The 21,041-nt window shown below is 57.1% G+C and overlaps 1 protein-coding gene across 1 annotated transcript; it reads left to right on the top strand.

The window, feature by feature from the left end:
* The first annotated feature begins 9,919 nt into the window (after positions 1-9,919).
* PTGDR (prostaglandin D2 receptor) lies at positions 9,920-16,035 on the top strand. Its single transcript, XM_014871483.2, has 2 exons — positions 9,920-11,029; positions 14,097-16,035. Exons 1-2 carry the CDS (start codon positions 10,214-10,216, stop codon positions 14,361-14,363), a joined length of 1,083 nt encoding a protein of 360 aa, XP_014726969.1. The 5' UTR covers positions 9,920-10,213; the 3' UTR covers positions 14,364-16,035.
* The last annotated feature ends 5,006 nt before the right edge of the window (positions 16,036-21,041 follow it).

Below are 21,041 nucleotides of genomic sequence, written 5' to 3'. Positions count from 1 at the left end.
AGGAAGTGGGGGGAGGGAAAGGGAGGAAAGCCTTGCTGTTCCATGAGATTTTGGGGGGCTATTGAAAATCCAAACCACGGGCCCTGAGAATCCTCTGGACTGGGAAGGAGGAGCTGCCAGGCTTCCTGCAGTCTTTAGGATGCTAAAAATGGTATTTTCCCTTCTCCCTGAGCCAAACTGGCACGGGTCAGTTATAAAAAGGCAGCTGGGAAGAGCTGGAGTCCTGTCCTGGCCTTGGGAGCAGAATCCTGCTGGCATGGGCATCCCTATGGCTTTGGGAGAAGCTGGGAGCCTTAGTGGGGATGGGAACAGGGATTGGGATAGGGATGGGGATGGAGACAAGAAATGGGATGAGGATAAGGGTGGGGACCATGATGTGGATGGGGTCAGGGATGAGGATGGGGATGGACATTGGGATGGGGACAAGAATGGGGATGGGCGTAGGAACAGGGATAAAGATGGAGACAAGGATGGGGATGGGGATATGGATGAGGATGGGACAAGGATGAGGATGGGCAATAGAGAATGAAGAGGAAGGTGAGGAAAGGGGCAAGGACGAGGATGGGCAGAGGAATAGGTCTTGGGATGTAAATGGGATTGGGTACAGGGATAGGGGTGAGGATGAGAATGAAGATGGGGACAGGGACAGGCTGTGCTCGCCCACACCCTGTGCTGGGAAGGGACTGGTCCCTGTAATCACTTCCATGTGCCTCTGGCTGCAGGGTTCATCCCTTCTCTTAGCTTGGGCATGAAAACAATCCAGAGCCATTTCCTGGGAGGCATTTTGGGCAGAAACAGATGTGCTGACATTATGGAAGTGCAGGAAGATCTGGGATGGGGCTGAGGATGGATCTGCCCTGACCCAGCAGACACTCCCTGTGCTGAACTGGGAGAACCAGGACAAACCACTGGTCACCCTCCTGCCAGATGTGGCTGCTGGGAGGGGCCGGCACCTCCCTGTCCTGCTGAAGCCTCACCTTCCCCTGGGCTCCCAGCGAAGAGCAGGAAAAGCAGAGGAATCCCTGGCTCAGAGGCTGCTGAGGCAGGAAATTCCGGCAGCCTCTCCCCCAAGCCTGGCAGCGCTGGAATTGCTGAGCCCCTGCAGCCGGCAGAGATAAGGGGAGCAGCAGGAAACGCGCACCTCTCCTGGGGCAGGCAGGAAAGGAAGCGTGATTCCCGGGAACGGGAGCGTGCCTGGGGGCTGCAGCACACATCACAGGATGCTCCGGGGCTGTTTGGGATGTTTGCAGGGAAGCAGGGCTGGGATAAGAGCAGGGATTCAGGCGGTGCTGGCACGGGCTCGCTCAGCAGTGTCCCGTTGCCAGCTGGGTTAGTGGGTCACTCTAATAAAGCCTTGGAGCATTTCTCCCCCTGGATATCGGAAACCAGCCCTGCTCAAGGTCAGGCGGTTTGGCAGGAAGGGCCACAAACCCTTGATGTGCCTTGAACATCCCTGTGGGTCCTGCAGGAAAGGGCTCTGCACCCCTGAGCTCCCTGGACCAGCACCAAAAACTGTTCTGGCCTCATGTCCCAAGAAAAAGAGATGGCTCTGGGGACCCCCATCATAGAATTATGGAATTGTTTAGGTTGGGAAAGCCCTCTCAGATCATCGAGTCCAACCCTTCCCCCAGCACTGCCGAGGCCACCACTGCCCCGTGTCCCCAAGTGCCACATCCACATGGCTTTTAAATCCCTCCAGGGTGGTGAATCCACCACTGCTCTGGGCAGCCGTGCCAGGGCTGGACAACCATTTTTGTGAAGAATTTTTCTCCATATCCAATCTAAACCTCCCCTGGCACAACTTGAGGCTGTTTCCTCTTTCCTGTCCCTTGTTCCCTGGGAGCAGAGCCCGACCCCCACCTGGTTGTTTCCTCCTTTCATGGAATGACAGAAAGAAAATTCCTCCATCCTTAATAACTGGAATGTGCTGGATAATACCGGCCAAATGTGGCAGCAGCATTTCTGAGGCTCGATAAAACCAGACAGAATCAAACCAGACCCCATCAGCTGCCCCCTGGCCCAGGAAGGTGAGCACAGCCTTGGGTTTGAGCTCAGCCCTCAGGAGCCATCCGAGAAGTCCCAGCTGGTGCTCGACTTTCCAGCAGCAGGAACAAGCTCTGAGCTGTGCCAAGGACAAAGGGGGACTCTGTGGGTGGCTGTGCCCCTCCTGTGGGGTGGCTCTGCATCCCTTCAGGCCATCCTGAGGGATTTCTCCTGCTGGCTCCATCTCCCTGCCTTCCCTGGGGCTTTTTCCTTTCCTGGGAGCATCCCGAGGGAGCTGACAGCAGGGCAGGTCCCCCCCAGCACAGCACCCAGCTCTCCACATCTCCATTTTTGGGAACACTCCTCATTAATTTTGCTCTCAATTCCTTGACTCAGCTTTGCCTCGTGACTCAGCATTTCCTTACCCTGGCCCACTGCAGGGACACAATTCCCCATGGATCCAGGGATGGACACAATTCCCATGGATCCAGGGATGGACACATTTTCCCACAGATCCAGGGATGGACACACTTCCCCAAGGATTCAGGGATGGACACACTCCCTCATGGATCCAGGACCTGCTGAAGGTGCATCCTCAAGGACAGCCACCCCTGCTGCAGGTGATTTCCCACCCTCCAGCTGTGACCCAACACGGATCTTTCTGCTCAGGGCATCACAGGTGTTGTGGGAGAGAGGTTTTCCTTATGGAGAGTTGGAATTATGGGGTCCAGAACACCATGGGGTGCATGGAAAAACAAGATTTTTATAAAAAGAGGATTTCTTGACCTTGGGCAACTTGGCTGGAGCAGAAATGTGAGAAAAGGTTTCAGTGCATGGAGAGAAGGAAAACCAAGTTGGATGAGGCTTGGAGCAACCTGGGATAGTGGAAGGTGTCCCTGCCCATGGCAGGGCTTGGAATGGGATGAGATTTAAGGACCCTTCCAACCCAAACCATTCTGAGATTCCAGGATTAAGCTGCTGAGTCCTCCCAGCTGGAAAGTGGAGCTCAGATCTCCCAGCACCCCGGGGAGCTGAAGACTCACAGGATGAAAACTCTGCTCCCACATGGAAAAACTTTCTGAGACATCTGAGCCCCAGCCCAGAGAAATGCTCCAGGTTTTACAATGTATTTTAAGACATAAAGGTAAAGAAAACTTTTTTTTTTTATTTTAAATCTCTGGGGCTCTCCCTCCTTCCTTCCTTCCTCTCTCTAAATATTGCTGCAAAGCTGTTTTTTCTCCAGCAGCTGCCGGATGAGCGTGAGGAGCCCTGCGAGCACGGAGCTTGCAGGGAGCTCCCAGCCCTGCCTGACACTGACTGATTCCTGCTCCCCAAGATTAGCCACGAGCTCCTTATTTGGTCCAGGCTCCAGCAAATTCCCTGGCAGAGGGGATTGAATCTGCAGGCAGATCAGCCCGGATGGGAGCTGTGCTGGAGCATCTGTCAGGAGGGAGCAGAGATAAAAATCAGAAAATCAGCCCAGAGCCGGCGTCTCCAAGGAGCCTGGTGTTTGTCCCCACAGCACAGGGCACAGCAGACACACACTGCCTGTCCCCATCACTCTCCAGAGCACAGAGTGGAATCACAGAATTCCCTGAGCTGGAAGGGACTCACAGGGATCATCCAGAGCAGCTCCTGGCCCTGCACAGACACCCAACAATCCCACCCTGGGCATCCCTGGTGTCCCAACACTCCTGGAGCCTCGGGAATGTCACCATTCCCTGGGAGCCTGGGCAGTGCTCAGCACCCTCTGGGGGAAGAAAATTTCCCTGAAATCCAACCTAACCCCCCCCAGCACAGGTCTGGTCCTGCCCCATCCCAGGGCTCTGACCCTGACACGAGCTGGGCTGAGCTGCTGCAGCTTTGAGACCCTTCCTCAGGTGTTTATATCCAGAATCAAGAGTTTACTGCAGAATTAGCAATTAGAATTAGAATTGCAATTAGCAATTAGAATTAGGCCAACAAATTAGGCTTTATCTGTTGCATGGATTAGGTGCCCCTGGAATCTCCCCAGCTGCAAGTGGACAGGGAAGCCCGGAATGGTTTGGGTTGGAAAGGACCTTAAATCCCATCTTGTTTCATGGGCAGGGACACCTTCCCCTAGACCAGCTCCTGGGGAAGCTGGGATGCCATGGCTTGCTCTGGGGGCTCCATCAGAGATGGGATTCAGCCATTCCCACGGCTCTGACAAATCCAAATCTCCCCCCAAAACTTCTTTCCAGCTCATCTCTCCTCGCCTGACCTCCTGGGGCCTCCAGCCGTGACCCCTGCAGCCCCCGAGGGCTCGGGGGGTGGCTAATCCCAGCAATTAGCCTCGTTCCCTGCATTTATCTCCTTCCTGCCTTTGTCTGCCCCTGACAGCTTCTCCCAGCAAATCCTCTCCCAGCCACATTTCCCTGGCTCCGCCGGCCCTGGCAGCCTTTGTCCCTCGGAGCCTCTCGGAGCTGGGTGAAGAGGTTATTCCCCCCCGACACGTGTCCCCTGCATCCGCTGTGACCAAAATCCAGCGCCCAGCAGCGCCGAGGTCACCCGGCCCCGGCAGGACCCGCTCCGGCTGCGGGCGGGAGGATTTGTTCTTTCAATTGAAGACGGATGCAGCCCCGGCGGCGTTTGAGGCTAAAAAGGGATTTTAGGGCTGAGCGATCCGGCTAAATGGGGACAGAGGGCTTGGGCTAGCTGGAAATTCAATGGGAAATAGTGGAACACATGGGAAGCACATTTGGAAACTGCCTGCTCCGCCCAGCCCGTTCCTCGGGACAGGCTGTGCATCCACAGGGGAGCTCCATGGACACACGGACATTCAGAGGGATGGAAGCCCTCACATGTGGGGGGTTCACAACCTTTCCATGCCTAAAGCAATGAGCCAGCCCGCTTGGATTTAATTATTATTGTTTCCTGAGATTTTATTTTATTTTTTTAGTTCGGGAATCTTCTCCCCTTAAACTGAGATTCAAATCTTTTGGGGGCTTTTTCGCCAAGGAGGTACGGGCTGCTCATGAAGGAAGGAAAAAAGAGACGGAGTGGTGGAGGGAAAAAAAGGATAGAGAGAAGGAAGAATGGATTTGACCTGAAAATGACCTTAAGAAGATTCCCATTCTACCTCCAGCCATGGGCAGGGACAGCTTCCCCTATCCCAGGCTGCTCCAAGCCCCAATGTCCAACCTGGCCTTGGACACTTCCAGGGATCCAGGGACAGTCACAGCTTCCCTGGGAATTCTATTCCAGGGTCTCCCCACCCTCACAGGGAGCAATTCCCAGTTCCCAGTATCCCATCCATCCCTGCCCTCTGGCAGTGGGAGCCATTCCCTGTGTCCTGTCCCTCCATCCCTTGTCCCCAGTCCCTCTCCAGCTCTCCTGGAGCCCCTTTAGGCCCTGGCAGGGGCTCTGAGCTCTCCCTGGATCCTTCTCCTCTCCAGGTGAACATTCCCAGCTCTCCCAGCCTGGCTCCAGCCCTTGGAGCGGCTCCGGGGCTGCTCTGGACTCGTTCCAGCAGCTCCACATCCTCCTGGTATTGGAGGCAGCGCTTTGGGTGGGGTGGGGTGGGTGGCGCTGGGCACCGCGATGTCCTGGGATGGACGGGACGAGAAGGAGCGGGGCCGCTCCCGATAATCCCGGAGATTCCAGGGATCCCTGTAATTCCCGTAATCCCGGTGATCCCGGTCACTGCCGCCGCCTGCCGCCCGCACCGGGACACGCAGCGCGCACCGATGGGACACACAAACCCATGGGGGGGACACAAACACGCACCCACGGGGGGACACACGCACCCACCCCCATGGGGGACACACACACGCACCCATGGGACACACGCACCCACAGTCCGTCCCCCACACCCGGCGGGACCCCTCGCTGTGTCCCCGCACCTCCCGGTGCTCCCTGCTCAGCCACAAGTCCCCTCCACACCCGCAAACCCCCAGGGCTGGCACAGCCGGGACCCCCCAGGGCTGCCCCCACCCGGCCCGGACACACGCAGGACCGAACAGGTGTCTTCCTTCTTCTTTCCTTTCTCCCTCCTTCCCTCTCTCCTCCTTCACCCCCCCTTCCTCCCCATCCCAGGGGTGACCCTTCCCTGCTCTGCCTCCGAATTCCACCCTGATCCCAGGCCCCCTCCCGTCACTCCCTGCACCCCCAGCCCCGCCTGGTGCAGCCTCCCCGTGACTCGCCCTTGGTTGTGCTGGAAACTCCACCGAACCCAAAACCACTTTCCTTATTCTTTCCGGTCATCCCACGGCCGGGACAAACCCTGCCCGGGCTGGCCTTGTGCAATCAGGGAGCGTTGCTCCATCGCCCCCTTCCTGCCCAACGCCTTCCACCTCGGGGCTGCTTTTCTTTCCCTCATTTTCCTCTTCCTGGCAGGATGAGATGCTGGAAACACGGCAGGAGGAGGTGACTGCAGCCCCAGGACCCCCCACGGGACAATTCCCAACTTCCCAGGGCTTTTTTGTCTCCTCCGGGACGAGCCCGCAGCTGGAAACAATCGTCGGGATTGCAGCCGGTGACTCAGAGCGGGTTTGGTGACTTCCCAAAGCGGAGGGACCGCGCACCAAAACTCCCCTCTGCTGGTGACACTGTCACAGTCGGGATGGGGTGACACGGGGCCCTGTCTCCATTTATTAATTTAAATCGAGGGGCTTTGGGAGTTTTTAAGATGCTCGATGAATCTTCCCAGAAAAAAAAAAAATAAAAATAACGCCACTGTTCTAAGGGAGGGAAAACCCCGGGGTGTCCCCAAGGCGAGGGTTCCCCATCCTTGTGCTCCGATCCCTGCGTGCCTCCCCAAGCTCTCAGTGCATCTTTCTGGAAACGGCAGCACCGCCGGGGAGCTGTGGATCCCCAAATCCCGGCGCCTGGAAAGAGAGAAAGGTTGAAATTCTGTTTAGTCTGGGGAAACCAGAGCTGGGGAAGACCTAGGAAAGGAGCCCGAGGAGGGGAGGGAACCGCTCAGCTCCAGGATCAGGGTCCTCAGGAAGGGGAGAGAGCCTGGGATGGGTCTGGAAGCACCGGGCAGAGGCGATCCAGCGCTCCCGGGCGAGGAAGAGGCTTTTCCCGGCAGGATTCTCCCAGCCCGGTTTGGTCCTCACGGGAATATCCAGCAGGAGCTGCCAAAGCCTCAGTTCCCGGCCAGCGCATCCCTCCAAAACCCTGCTCGGTTTACAGGCTCTAAATTAGGGTATTCAGACATCAGGATAAACACTTCCAAAGGGAGAGCTGAGCTGGAGGAAGAAAATCCCAGCGCAGCCGCCTCGAGCCGTGCTCCTGACAAAGAGCAGGCTCCTCTGGGCAGCAGCGGCTCTTTGGGAAAAGCCAGGCTTGGAAAAAAACTTGGCACAGCAGTAGAGCAGGCACGCCTCACCAAAATCTGCCAAGGAAAAGCCGTAAGGAGTCAACAAAAGTTTTGGAAGAAAAAAAAAAACCAACAACACAACTAAAATTCTTTGTGGATGCTTCAAGTTTTTCCAGCTTCTCATTTGTCTCTGGGTTTCGTGGGTGCTTTTTCTTCCGCTTTGGGTTGTTTTTATTCCGTTTTTTTCCTCCCTTCTCCACCAGGAATGTGACCAGCCAGAAGGGTCACTTCGGAAGCGTCACGAACGGGAGAGATTCGTCACCCGCGGTGATGAGACTTTCTCCAAATTATTTTCCTCTCCCCTAATAGCTGTAATTTATGCAAATGAACTCGAGGAAGAGCTAAATGGGGATTTTGATGCAACCTGGCTGCCCACGCCGGGTTCTCTCCCAGCGGAGATGGAGGAGGGAAGTGAGTCTGCGGTTACATTCCCGGCTGGACACTGGGAATGAATCCCAGCCCCGAGCCTGGCGTGAGGGATCCATCCCTCTCCACAGAGAAGGATGAGCACTGTGCGTGGCCATCCTCAGCATCAGCTCCTCCAGCAGCAGGGGAAGGAATCCAGACCAGGTGAAACCATCCCCTGCCCACCTGCTCTGACACTCCCAGCCACATCTGCACGGGGTGGGCACCTCCTGTGCCTGTTCCCAGAGCATCAGAGCCACGGCCAGATGGTCCCAAAAAGTCCCTCCTCCATCCCAGGTTTTCCCCACCGAGCAGTGCGGGGTCAGGAGCAGCAGCATCCCCAGGTCCTTTGGGGTTTCCAGCCAAGCCTGGTGCAATCGGAGGCAGCACTCACCTCCAGAAGTCACAATTGTCACAATTCTTCCTCCTCCTCTTGCCAGGCATTGAATTGCCACTGAATTTGACCTTCTGGTGGCTGTGAAGGGACTTTCCAGTGGTGGGGGAGCAGCCCAGAACTCCAGACTCTTCCCCATCAGAACAGATGTGGGAATGTGTGGGGTCACTGCTCAGCTGATCCCATTCCTGGGATTGTCACAGAATCCCAGAATGGTTTGGGTTTGAAGAGATCTCAAAGCCCATCGTGTTCCAACCCCTTGCCATGGGCAGGGACACCTTCCTCTGTCCCAGGCTGCTCCAAGCCCTGTCCAACCTGGCCTGGAACAATTCCAGGGATCCAGGGGCAGCCACAGCTTCTCTGGGCACCCTCCCTGGCGTTTGCAGCATCACAGCAGGGCTGGCACCAATCGCTCCAGGGATCAGGACAGGCTTTGTGCTCCCGGTAAATCAGCTCTCCAGAGGTGCTGGGCTCTCCTTCCCAACCTTCATCCTGGGGAAAACCTGAGGGATCCCACATCTCCCTTCCCCCTATTCCCTGCTGCAGGGATTCCCGCAGGGGGCTGGCAGCAGCCGGTGGGAGCAGAGTGCAGGGTCGGCTAAGGAAGGCAGAGGGTGTTTCCAGGAGCTATTTTGGAGGAGATCATTCGGATTGCTTCCCAGGGCAGGCTGAATTTCCTCTCCCCAGGCCGGAAGCAGCCTCTGGGTTCACGCTCAGCCCTAACGAGGGCAGCACTTCAACACAAACCGTGGGTGAGAGCTGAGCTGAGCTGCAACGAGTTTTATCTTGATTTCTTCCAGACCTGGGACTTCACTTGCACTGCCACAAGCAGTCCCTGACCTGGCTGCTGGAGGAGCCACCAGCTAGAAGAACTGCAGCTCATCACTAAAACCTGCCATGCTGATGTCTGGCCCCTTAAACCTTTCCCCATCCCTGCTGTCATCTTGATACTTCCCTGTGCTTCGTGTACACTCATCCAGAGTAGCAAAAAGCGGTCTGAAAGCAGACAGGCACGGTTTCAGGCTTATTCATCATCACATGCATCCTGCAAGGCGCTGTGAGTGTTTTGCAGCCGTGTTTGCTGCGGTCAGAACTGCTTTTCCTGGAAGAAGCTCTCGGGGCTTCTCCCGGAGTTTGCTGGTGGGACAGAAGAGCAGTGCCAGGGGCTGGGGGGTCAGTAGCGGTACCAGCACACGGTACACCTGTGGGATGGGCTGCAGGCAGATGTGGCACCTGCTCAGGTTGAATCGTATCGTGGAATCACAGAATTGTTTGGGTTGGAAACTAATCTGAAAGATCATCGCGTCCTCACCCTCCTGCCGCGGGCAGGGACACTTTCCACTGCACCAGCTTGGCTTCTGTCCTGTGACACCCCCAGGGAATCAGCCCCAGACCCCTTCCCTGTCACCCCCAGCCCTGGGCACTGTCACCCCTCCAAGGGCTCAGTGTCCCCTCTCTCGTAACTCCCCCACCCATAACCCCACCGGGGCTCAGCCCTGTCCCCTTCCCGACACCCCCACCCCCGAGGGGCTCAGCTCCAGCTCCCTCCCCTCCAGTCTCTCTTTCCAGAGTCCCTCACCCTCGCTCCCTGCACTCACCCCCGGCCCCTTTCCCTCCCTCTTCCCGGGAGCCTCGGTTCTCCCGGCGGAGCAGAGCAACCCCCCCGCCCCTCACCGAGCTCCGCCGGCCGGGGCGGGCCGGGCGGTGAGAAGGGGCCGTGCCCGGTTCCACTGCACCTCCCCCTCCTCCTCCTCCTCCCTTTCTCCGCGCCGGGGGCCACCCGCTCCGCCAGGACAGTCGCCACCAGCAGGCGCGGCGCGATCCATCCATCCATCCGTTCATCCATCCATCCATCCATCCATCCATCCCATCTCATCCCGGCGCGCTGCGGGACATCACCCCCGCGCGGTGCGAGGTTTTATCCCATCCATCCTGGTGCGGTGCGAGGTTTTATCCCATCCATCCTGGTGCGGTGCGGGGTTTTATCCCATCCCGGTGCGGTGCGGGATTTTATCGCACCTTGGTGCAGCGCGGGACATCCCGAGGCGGAGCGGGACATCCCTCGCAGCCCATCCCGGGCCATCCCGATGGAGACCGAGGGCTATCGCTGCCGCAGCAGCCGCTACATCGAGAGCGGCCAGTCGGCCGTGCCCAGCTCGGTTCTGTTCGCCGCCGGGCTCCTGGGGAACGTTCTGGCTCTGCTGCTGCTGGGCCAGCACCGGCGGCGCTCCCGCTCGCCCGGGGGCCGCCCGCCGCGGGTTTCGGCGTTCTACGTGCTGGTCAGCGGGCTGGCTGTCACCGACCTGCTGGGCAAGTGCCTGATCAGCCCCATGGTGCTGGCAGCCTACGCCTACAACCGCAGCCTCAGCGAGCTGGGGCCGGGCGGCAGCGGCGAGGACCAGCCGGGGGTGCTGTGCCAGCTCTTCGCCTTCCTCATGGCTTTCTTCGGGCTAGCCCCCACCCTGCTGCTGCTAGCCATGGCGCTGGAGTGTTGGCTTTCCCTGGGGCATCCCTACTTCTACCGGCGGCACCTGACTCGCCGCCTGGGAGCCACGCTGGGGCCGGCGGCTGCCGGGCTGTGCGCGTTGTTCTGCGCCCTGCCCCTGCTGGGCTTTGGGGCTCCCATGCAGTATTGCCCGGGCACGTGGTGCTTTATCCGGATGGCCGGCGGTGGCCCACGCCAGCTGGGCTTCCCTGTGCTCTACGCCAGCCTGATGGGCTTGTTGGTGCTGGCCATCGTGGCGTGCAACGTGAGCAGCATGAGGCACCTGTACGGCATGGCTCGCAGGCAGCCCCGCCGAGGGGCCCCCCCCGCCGCCGCCCCGCGCATGGAGGAGCTCGATCACCTCGTCCTGCTGGGGCTCATGACCGTCCTGTTCACCGTCTGCTCCCTGCCGCTCATCGTGAGTAAATCCCGCTGTCCCTCGCCTCCGGGAAAATCCTCCCGCTCCTGGGAGGGTGGGTGGTTGCTGTGGTGCCTCGCCTGGGGTCGGTCATTGCGTTAAATTCTTTGGGGAATATCCTTTCCTCAGCGCCATCCTCTCACAGGGAGGTTGGATTGGTGATTTGGGCACCTTGGAACAGTCCCTCACCCTGTCCATGGGGGTCAGGCTGTTGTTAAAGCACTCTGGAATATCCCACCCCCAGCCCCTGGCCCTGGGAGTGTGGGTGGTTGCTTTGCCCCCCCTCAAATACCCAGGGAGGTCGGATTGATGATTTGGGCACCTTGGAATAATCCCTCACCTTGTCCATGGAGGTCAGGTTGTTATTAAAGCACTCTGGAATATCCCAGCCCCTGGCCCTGGGAATGTGGGTGGTTGCTTTGGCCCCCCTCAAACACCCATCACCCCGTGCCCCAGGGGTTGGTCTTTGCATTAATCCATTTGGAAAAATATCCTTCCTTAGCACCACCTCCTCACAGGGAGGTTGGATTGAGGATTTGGGCCCCTTGGAATATTCCCTCACCCTGTCCTTGGGGTTGTTAAGCATTCTGGAATATCCCTCCCACCAACACCACTCAGTCCTGGAGGGTCAGAGCACTGATTTTGGGATAAACTGACACCTAAGGGCAAAGACTTTGCCTCATCCTAAATCCTCCCCCAGTCTGCCCACGGGGACCAGGTCATTGCCTAAAACTCCTTGGAATAACCCATCACCACCACCCACTCCCAGAGGGTCAGGGGTTGTTTTGGCCCCTTGGAATAAACTCTGCAACCACCACCCACTCCTGGAGGTGCTGGGGGGTTCATTGCTTTAGTCCCCTGTGAGTAACCCACCCCTGTCACCCTCTAGGATCCTCTCCAAGGGTCAGGTTATTACTTTAATCCCCTTGGAATAAATCCCCCCCTGGCTCCACGATCCCATTTGGGGAGGTTGCTCACCCTAAACACAAGCACCACATCCCCAATCCTCAATTTGTCTCAATAAATTAAATAAATTACATTTATTTAAATTAAATATTATCTTTTAACCCTCATGGAATAACCCCCCAGCAGCACCACTCTGTGCCAGAGGTACTGAGGGGGGGGGGGGGGGTGTCAGGTAATTTCTTTGTCCCCTCTCTGAGTGTCCCCCACCCTGTCCCAGGGATCTGAGTGTTGCTTTAACCCCCATGGAATAACATCCATGGAATACCCATCCCGGGATGGGGAAAGTTAATTCATTGTTTAATCCTCCTGGGACAACCACAACAACCTCACCACCCTGTTCTGAGGTTTGATTTATTGCTCAAACTTCCTTGGAATGTTTGCACCCCACTCTGTCCTGGGGAGGGTCATTCCATTGCCCCCTCCCTGGAATGTCCAATCCCAGCACCACATCCCCAGGGATCCGTTCATTCTTTTAACCCCTGAAACACCCCCCCCCCCCCCCCCATCATCACCACTCTGTCCCAGAGGTGTTGGAGGGGTCAGGTAATTATTTCAGTCCCATCTGAGTGTCCCCCACCCCATCCCAGGGATCAGTTTGCTGCTTTAACTCCATTGGAATAAAACCCACCTCCCACTCCATCACCACCCCGCTGTTCCTCTGAGGTTGCCCCTGAGGGGTTTAAGATTTGGGAGGGGGGTGTCAGTTCATTGCATCAGACCCTTCAATAATTCCCCACTCCCACCCCATCAGACCCTTCAATAATTCCCCATTCCCACCCTTATCAGACCCTTCAATAATTCCCCATTCTCACTCACATCAGACCCTTCAAAACCCCAATCCTCACCTTTATCAGACCCTTCAAACCCCACCATGTCCCAAAGCTGCTGGGTAGACCCAGCTCCCTTTGAGCCCCACTGAATGATGCTCTGAAATCCTCTCACTTCTTCCCCAGCGATGGGAGGCCCCCGGCAGGAGAGAGTCCTTGCTGCCCCTTTCTCCCCCATTCCTGGCTCTGGATCCTGCAGTGCCACCTTTCCATCACCCTCTGCAGGCAGAACTGGTGCCACAGACAGGGCCACCCCAAGATCTGGGTGGGGGTTGTGTGTGGGTGCTGTCACTGCCTTTGGTGACAATTTCCACATCCTCTTCCTGTCACCTTTGTCACCTCTGCCACCTCTGGAACTGTACATGAAGTAGCAGCCGTCAGCAGCCCTGGCAGAGCTGGGCTCGTCCTGGTTTTGTGACCACCCCAGTGGTCCTCAAGCAGGATAAATCCCTGCTGTGTTATCCAATGGGTGCCAGATCCAATTTCCATGGCAAGGGGGGCAGCACAAGAGGGGTGCCCCAGCCTTGGGGACAGAGCCAGGGTTGGATAATTCCTTCCATGAAAAACTTCAGGTCCCTGGGATTTTCAGCTCTAACATCCCTGTCCTGATATTGCTGGATCATCCGTGATCCAGCCCCACAACCCACAACTCATCCTGATGTGATCCATGATGATACTGAGGGCTTAAAACTTCCTTTGCTCCCCTCACTGGAATATTTTTATCCCCACCATAGCAAGACCTCCCCTAATTTCCCTCTATTTCCTTAACCTTCCTTAATTTCCCGCCATTTCCATGACCTTCCTTAATTTCCCTCTATTTCCTTAACCTTCCTTAATTTCCCTCCATTTCCATGACCTTCCTTAATTTCCCCCTATTTCCTTGACCTTCCTCAGTTCCCCCCATTTCCTTGATCTTCCTTTATTTTCCCCTTGTTTCCTTAACCTTCCTTAATTTCCTTAATTTCCCCCTATATCCTTAACCTTCCTTAATTTCCCCCTATTTCCTTAACCTTCCTCAAGTCCCCCCATTTCCTTGACCTTCCTTAATTCCCCCCATTTCCTTGACCTTCCTTAATTCCCCCCATTTCCTTGATCTTCCTTAATTTTCCCCTTGTTTCCTTAACCCCTTCCTTTATTTTCCTCTATTTCCATGACCTTCCTTAATATCCCTCTATTTCCTTGACCTTCCTTAATTTCCCCCTATTTCCTTGACCTTCCTTAATTTCTCCCCATCTCCTGGATATTTTTTTTAATTTATTTTTTTTTTTTGCCAGATCCGGGCATACATGGGCGCCTTCGCTGCGGATTTCAACGAGAACGCCGACCTGAGCGCTCTGCGCTTCCTCTCCGTCAATTCCATCGTGGACCCCTGGGTGTTCATCATCTTCCGCACCTCCGTGTTCCGCGGCTTCGTGCGCCGCTTCTGCCGCAAGCTCGGCTCCAGAAAAGCCTCTCTGAGAGGCTCCAGCCCGGCGGGTGACAGCCAGTTCTGTCCCCCGGGCTGGCACAGGACAGATCCCCCCCAGCTCGGCATCCCCTGAGCGCGCCGCTGCTGCGGATGAGGATGAGGAGCGAGCCTTCGGCCCCGCGTCCCCTGTCCCCGGAGGTGGCACAGGGGCGGTGGCAGGCAGGGACAGCGCCCAGCCAGCGGCGCTGGGAAGGGTTTCTGTCCCTCCCCAGGATGCGTTTTGCCCCGGAGAGGAGCCGGGATGGGGCTCCCGGGGATCCGGGATGTTCGGAGCCAGCAGCGCTCTGGGGAGGGTTTGGGGAGCGCCCGGCTCCAGGAAGGCAGGAGGGGTTTGGAGAGTGGTTCAGGGCAGTGGGGACACACAGGAAGGAGAAGTGTGGCCGTGCCCCCGTGGAATTAAAGTGGTTCAGTGTTTTATCGCCTTGTCCTGTGCACGATCCCATTCCATGCCAAGGGGATTTATCCAGAGCTGGTTTGGGACTGGGTAAGGGGCGGGAGGGACTCAGAAATTTGGGCAGCAATTTCTGGTGTGAGGAAGAGCTCCCTGGAATCTCTCCCTGGCACATCTTCCATCCCTGCCCAGGATCTTCCCTATTCCCAGGGCAGGGCTGTGGTTTATCCGCCCTTATCTCGCTCTTCTCTGGAAAACTCCGAGCGCTGATATTGCATTTGTGTTATTCAGCCGTACCTGTTCTGCTGTAATTATTTCAATTCACTATTTATGACTGTCCTGAGCCTTAATGAGAGCAGTAATTGAGAGAACACAGAGCCTGGCATGCACAAGCTCTCGGTTCGAGCGTGCAAGTGAGCGATTGTTTTAATGGGAGATCCATTTCCGCTCAACCACATGTAATAACTGGATTTAATTTTTGCCTCAAGTGACCATTTAGGCCAAAAAAATTACGATGACCAACTGTTTAGTGCCCTTGGAAGAGACAGAGAGTATTTATCTCCTCTGTTTAGCCAAGCCTTGCAAGGTGCAGCCGTGTTCCTGCCCGCTCTCACATGATGTTTACTCTTCGTGTCAAACAGATTCTGGTTTTGAAGGAACAATATCTTGGAGCTTTTTGGAGGTGACCTGCTGGGGTTGGCTCTGGTTGTTTCTCCCAGCTGGAATAAAGGGCAGAGCTGTGTTTGGGGATGTTTTGGGGGCACCTGTGAGTTGCCAGCTCAGTGCTTCTCCTCGAGGTTTTCCAAGGAGAAAGAAGGAAATGAAGGTTGGTTCAGGGATTGGTTTCATGTTACTGGCCTGGTATTGACTTGGAGATGGCTCACGTGGGGCTGCAGAGTCAACAGCTCCGAGCCTGCTCCGCGGCTTTCCCGGGATCTGTTCCACCGCAGCCGGATGAGATAACAGCCCTGGAAAACTTTAAAACTTTGTTCTTGTACCCCCTGAACTGGGATCTGCTCCCCCAGACAGATCCGTGCTCCACTCAGGACAGAAGGAGCAGGCAGGGCCAGGCTGGGAGCGCTCAGCAGTGCAGAGTCATGGAATGATCACTGAGGGGGGATAAGATTTCCAAGGTCATGGATCCAGGATGAACATGAGCTGAGGGTGCGCTGGGTGTACAGGGCATCATCTGCCCGTGGTTCCTGTGAGGATTCACTCCTGGAGAGGCTTTGCCCCAGGAAAAGTCCCTGCTCCAGGAGAGATCCCCGGCCCAGGAAAGGTCCCTGCCCCATGATGTGTGTGTTTACATCCCAGGATAACCGTGATCCATGGAAATCAGTAATTAAACTGACACAAACCAAATCAAGTTCTTTATTAAGGTGCAAAAACAGACTCCACCTGAGCCCCAAGATGATGCAAACACCACATCACTGACCCATCCGTGATTTTACAATCTCAGGAAATAAATCATGGAGCCACGAGTGACAATCCCCCCATCCCTGCAGCATCCTCACTCCCTGGCTGGGCGCACACATTTCCCAGTGACCTTGTCACTCTCTTCTGGCTGGGACAGCACTTTTAATCGGGATTCTGCCCTTCCTGGTGTCCTACCTGCTGTGGGAGCAGACTTGGAGTCTCCAGCCAGACGCTGCTGCCTCCGGGCGAGCCAAGCGGCGGCTGCCGCCAGCGAGCTTTGGATTTGGGGCTGCAGCCAGGGCGGCTTCCCGGCGGATAAATCCTCGCTCCCGGGTGTTCCCGGGGCTGGGCTGCCGTGTCGCCGTCCTCGCCAGAGATGGCAGCACGTCCCCAGCCAGGGCTGGGCTCCGGCTGGCCCAGCACAAGGAGCCGGGAGGTCGAGGATGTTCTCCACCCCGAGCTGGTCCCTAAGGGCACCCCATTTTTCAGTGCCTCAACACGTACAGGTTGGGGCTTCAGGAGTTATGTCAAAGCTTAGACCCCTCCTTACTGAGTCTGGGAACGGTCCAAATCAGAAGAAAAGAAAATATAAATTAACTAAGAATTGAAATGAAAAATCTCAGTGAGCGGGTTGGTTGGAAATGTTAGTAAATAGGAACCAAAAAAAGCCCGGGGGCTCAGGGAGCTCCAGCTGAGGAGGAGAGAGAAGCTGAGGAGCCTTCCCTGAGCACATCCTCCCCCCAGGCTGCTCCACTGCTCAGTCATTCCCCTCGGGACCCCTCCGTGCCAGAGCGCTCCTGTGCCAGCCATTCCCGAGGGGACGGACCTGACGCTTAATGGAGGCAATAAAGAAAAACTGCTCAGCTCAGGCTGTAGCTCTACACCAACGATGCTCTTTTGGGGGCTGTTTTATGTCCCTGTCACCCTCCAGCACAACCCTGTCCCACGCTGTCACTGCTGGCACCAGCATCCCTGCATCCCTGCATCCCTGCATCCCTGCATCCCTGCATCCCTGCATCTCTGCATCCCTGCATCCCGGCATCCCTGCATCCCTGCATCCCGCTCCTTTCCTGGACATAAATCACTCTCAGGGTGGTGTTTGTTTTTTTTTTTTTCTCAGCTCACAAAATCCAGGCACAACTTTGCTCAAGCTCATTTCCCGACAAATTGTTTCGTTCTTGCGAAGAGCCAATTTTTTTTATTTTTTTTTTTTATTGTTGCCTGCCTGCATTTTTTAGCTATTCTGGAAGCAGGGAGGCGCGTGCCTGGGCAGGCGGCCGTGCCAGGGCTGCCAGGAGCCCCAGCCAGCCCAGGAGTGGCTTCATTTATTTTTTTAACCCAGGTGCTGGTACAGGATAACAAGACAAGGCACCAAAACCTGGAGCTGCTTTCCCAGGATGGGGAGTGAGGCTGCTGGAAGCACTGGAACACGAGATAAAGGATAGGAAGGCTTCGGATGAGAAGTCTTGTCTGGATTTGTCCAACACAAGTCAGGATGAGCGTTTGGTTAAAAAGAGATGAAATCCACTCACCATAAACAGGAGGGCTGGACTCCTCCATATCCCTGGTGCCAGAGCCATCCTTTAAAATCCACTGGGGATGGAGCAGGGTCCCAACACCCTCCCCAACCACAGGCAGCCAATTCCAGAGGCTGAGTCAGGAGCTCATGAAACTTTCCTACAAGCCCAGAGTGTTTTCTCCAACTGGGCCAAGCGTGGAAATCTCCTTTTCGGGAAAACAATGCCAACAAACCTTGAGAGGATGTGTGAGGTGCTGGAGTGTGACCAGAGAAGGGAAAGGAGCTGGGAAAGGGCTGGAGCACCAGGAGGGGCTGAGGGAGCTGGGAAGGGGCTGGAGAATTCCTGAGGGAGCTGGGAAGGGGCTCAGCCTGGAGAAAAGGAGGCTCAGGGGGGACCTTGTGGCTCTGCACAACTCCCTGACAGGAGGGGACAGCCGGGGAGGGATTTGGGATCTGCTCCAGGGAACAGGGACAGGACAAGGAGAAATGGCCACAAGTTGCACCAGGGAGGTTTAGATTGGATGTTGGAGAAAATTTCTTCATTGGCACAGCTGCCCAGGGCAGTGCTGGAGTCCCCATCCCTGGAGGGCTTTAAAAGCCACGTGGATGTGGCACTTGGGGACATGGGTCAGTGATGGCCTTGGCAGTGCTGGAAGAATTCGATGTTTTAGAGGACTTTTCCAACTTAAATAATTCTAGGATTTGATATGGCCCTCGCTAGAGGCAAGACACGAGCTAAACATGGAAGCAAAGGGAAGAAAACAAGCACCTCCCAAGGCAGGACAGATTGTACCAAGCAGTCTGTTCCTGGTTTTGAGCTCAGAAGGGGGAATGAAAAAACAAAAGCCCAGCAATTTTCCTATTATTGCAGAAAAATCCCATCAGGGACAACTGTCAGTGGAGGAGCCTGAAGCCCCAGAAGGGTATTTAAAGCTCCATTAGCTGCCAGGAAAATGAGCTCCAGAAGAAGCCAAAACCCCTTCCTGAGCTGTGACACGGAATGCCAGAAAAGAGCAGGACGCTGGGAAAAGCCTTGGAGCAACCCCCCTATGGGGTGCCTGCTCGGAAAAGGTCTCTGGATGGGCAGACTGGGTGGATCAGGACAGGATTCAGCCTCAGCTGAATTTGTGGGTGGCACAAAGGAGGGCTGAAAGTGCCACCCAATCTCTGGAATCAAACATGCTCCCACCAACAGATGTGTCCACGTGCTTTGGTGCTCTGCTGGATCAGGTCTGGAAGCAGGGTTAAAGGAGCTCCTGGATGTGTTTTCCTGGCCCGCCTGTGTTGAGGTGCTGTGGGATGGTTCAAACACTGTCCCCTCTGTCCTACCCATTGATTCCACTGTGAGAACAGAACTGGAGCTGTGGCTTTGTCACCTCGCCCTCAGCTCACCCTGGCCACCAGGCTGAAGAGCTGTGTGAGAGAAGAAAGCAAAGCCAGGAGTAGGAGTGGCCCCTCAGAACTGGAGGTGCTGTCACAAACCGCAGCTCACCCGGCCCCTCGAGTTTATGTGCTCCGTATTTCCTTTGCGAAGTTCCTGTTACAAAAGCGCGGTTTTAAAAATAACAGCCAAACCCACTCGTGGGTCTGCAACCTGCTGTGTCAGTGCTGCAGTGTTGCACTGAGGTTTAGGGGATCAGGTGTACCAAGTAAACTAAAAATTAAATTGTTACAGCTGTTAGGCTATAACAGGGCCAGGGGGGTAAAGGGTTTTTTATCCTTGAGGCATTCTGGAAGTTACCTGTGAAGCACCAAGTGCTTCAATAAAGGCAGCTTGAGTGAGGGCTGGAGTCCTGGAGGATGGAGAGAGCATCCAAGGCCACTGGGATGTGAGCATGTGGATTTCCCATCCCTGGGTGTGTTCCAGGTTGGATGAGCCTTGGAGCAGCCTGGAATAGTGGAAGGTGTCCCTGCCCATGGCAAAGGGTGGGACTGGATGAGCTTTAAGGTCATGGCCAGACTGCACCCCTCTGATGACATGTAGGAGAAAGGGACAATGGAGACACGGAATGGTGCCAGCCATGGGGGAGGGAGTTTTTCCATGGGTTTCTCTGGGGCCATGGGAATTCCCCTGGGCTCATCTGGGGCTCTGGGCTCAGAGGGCTTTGGGGTCCTGGAGCCAGCCCCGGGGCCAGCTGTGCTTTGGCATTCTCGGGCCAGACTGGATCTGGCTGTGCCTCAAAAAAATCCCAGATACCACTGGGAATCTCTGACCATGCCAGGGGCTCCTGGATGGGCGCTGGGACTCCTGGATTAGCGCTGGGACAGAGTGGGACCCAGGACCGGAACCGGGATTGGCCGTGAGAGCAATCCCAGGCCGGCACCGGGACTTCTGGAGTGGCACCAGGACTCCTGGAGCTGTGCCGGCATTGGCAGGGAGAGCTGCTCCCGGTCTGGCACAGGGACTGCCCGTGCCTTGGGGAGGTCAGAGCCGCACCCGGCTCCTGGACCGGTACCGGGACTCCTGGACCGGCACCGGGGCCGATCGTAAGAGGCGCTCCCGGTCCGGCAGCGGGGCTGGGCGTGCCGGAGCCGGGCTGGATCAGACCGGGGACTGTCCCAGCGACCCCGGGGCCGCCCCAGCACTCCCAGCCCGGTACCGGGCTCTCGGATGGGCACCGGGACTGGCCGTGTCCAGGGCTCCAGACCGGTACCGGGGCTCTCAGACCGGTACCGGGACTGGCCGTGTCCGGGGCTCTCGGACCAGTTCTGGGGCTCTCAGACTGGTACCAGGAGTGGCCGTGTCCGGGGCTCTCGGACCGGTACCGGGACTGTCGGACCGCAACAAGACCGGCCGTGTCCGAGGCTCCCAGCCCCGTACGAGGACTGGCGGTGTCCGGCTCTCCCAGACCGGTACCGGCACTGGCCGTGTTCGAGGCTCCCAGTCCGGCATTGGGACCCTCGGTCCGGCCAGGCTCGGTCCATGCGCGTCCTCCGCCTGCGCTCCGTCCATCCCTGCGAGCCCAGGACCGGGGGGGCTCGGGGCGATACCGAGGGGACTCGGGGCGGTACCGGAGGGGCTCGGGGAGGTGCCGGGGGGTTCGGGGCAGTACCGGGGGGGTTCGGGGAGGTACCGAAGAGGCCCGGGGCGGTGCCGGGGGGGGCCCGGGGCGGTACTGGGGGGCTTGGGGCGGTACCGGGGGGGTTCGGGGAGGTACCGGAGAGGCCCGGTGCGGTATCGGGGGATCTCGGGTCGTTACCGGAGGGGCTCGGGGCGGTACCGGAGGGGCTCGGGGCGGTGCCGGGGGGGGGCCCGGGGCGGTACTGGGGGGCTCGGGGCGGTACCGGGGGGGGCTCGGGGCGGTACCGAGGGGCTTGGGGCGGTACCGGGTGGGCTCGGGGAGGTACCGGAGCGGCCCGGGGCGGTGCCGGGGGGGCTCGGGGCGGTGCCGGGGGCGGCGGTCGGGGCGGTGCGGTCGGGGCGG

The sequence above is a fragment of the Sturnus vulgaris genome, chromosome 6, assembly GCF_052056855.1.
Source record: "Sturnus vulgaris isolate bStuVul1 chromosome 6, bStuVul1.hap1, whole genome shotgun sequence".
In the NCBI taxonomy this organism is placed as follows: Eukaryota; Metazoa; Chordata; class Aves; order Passeriformes; family Sturnidae; genus Sturnus; species Sturnus vulgaris.
Note: the sequence above shows the minus strand (reverse complement) of the source record. Positions and strands in the feature narration are given on the sequence as shown.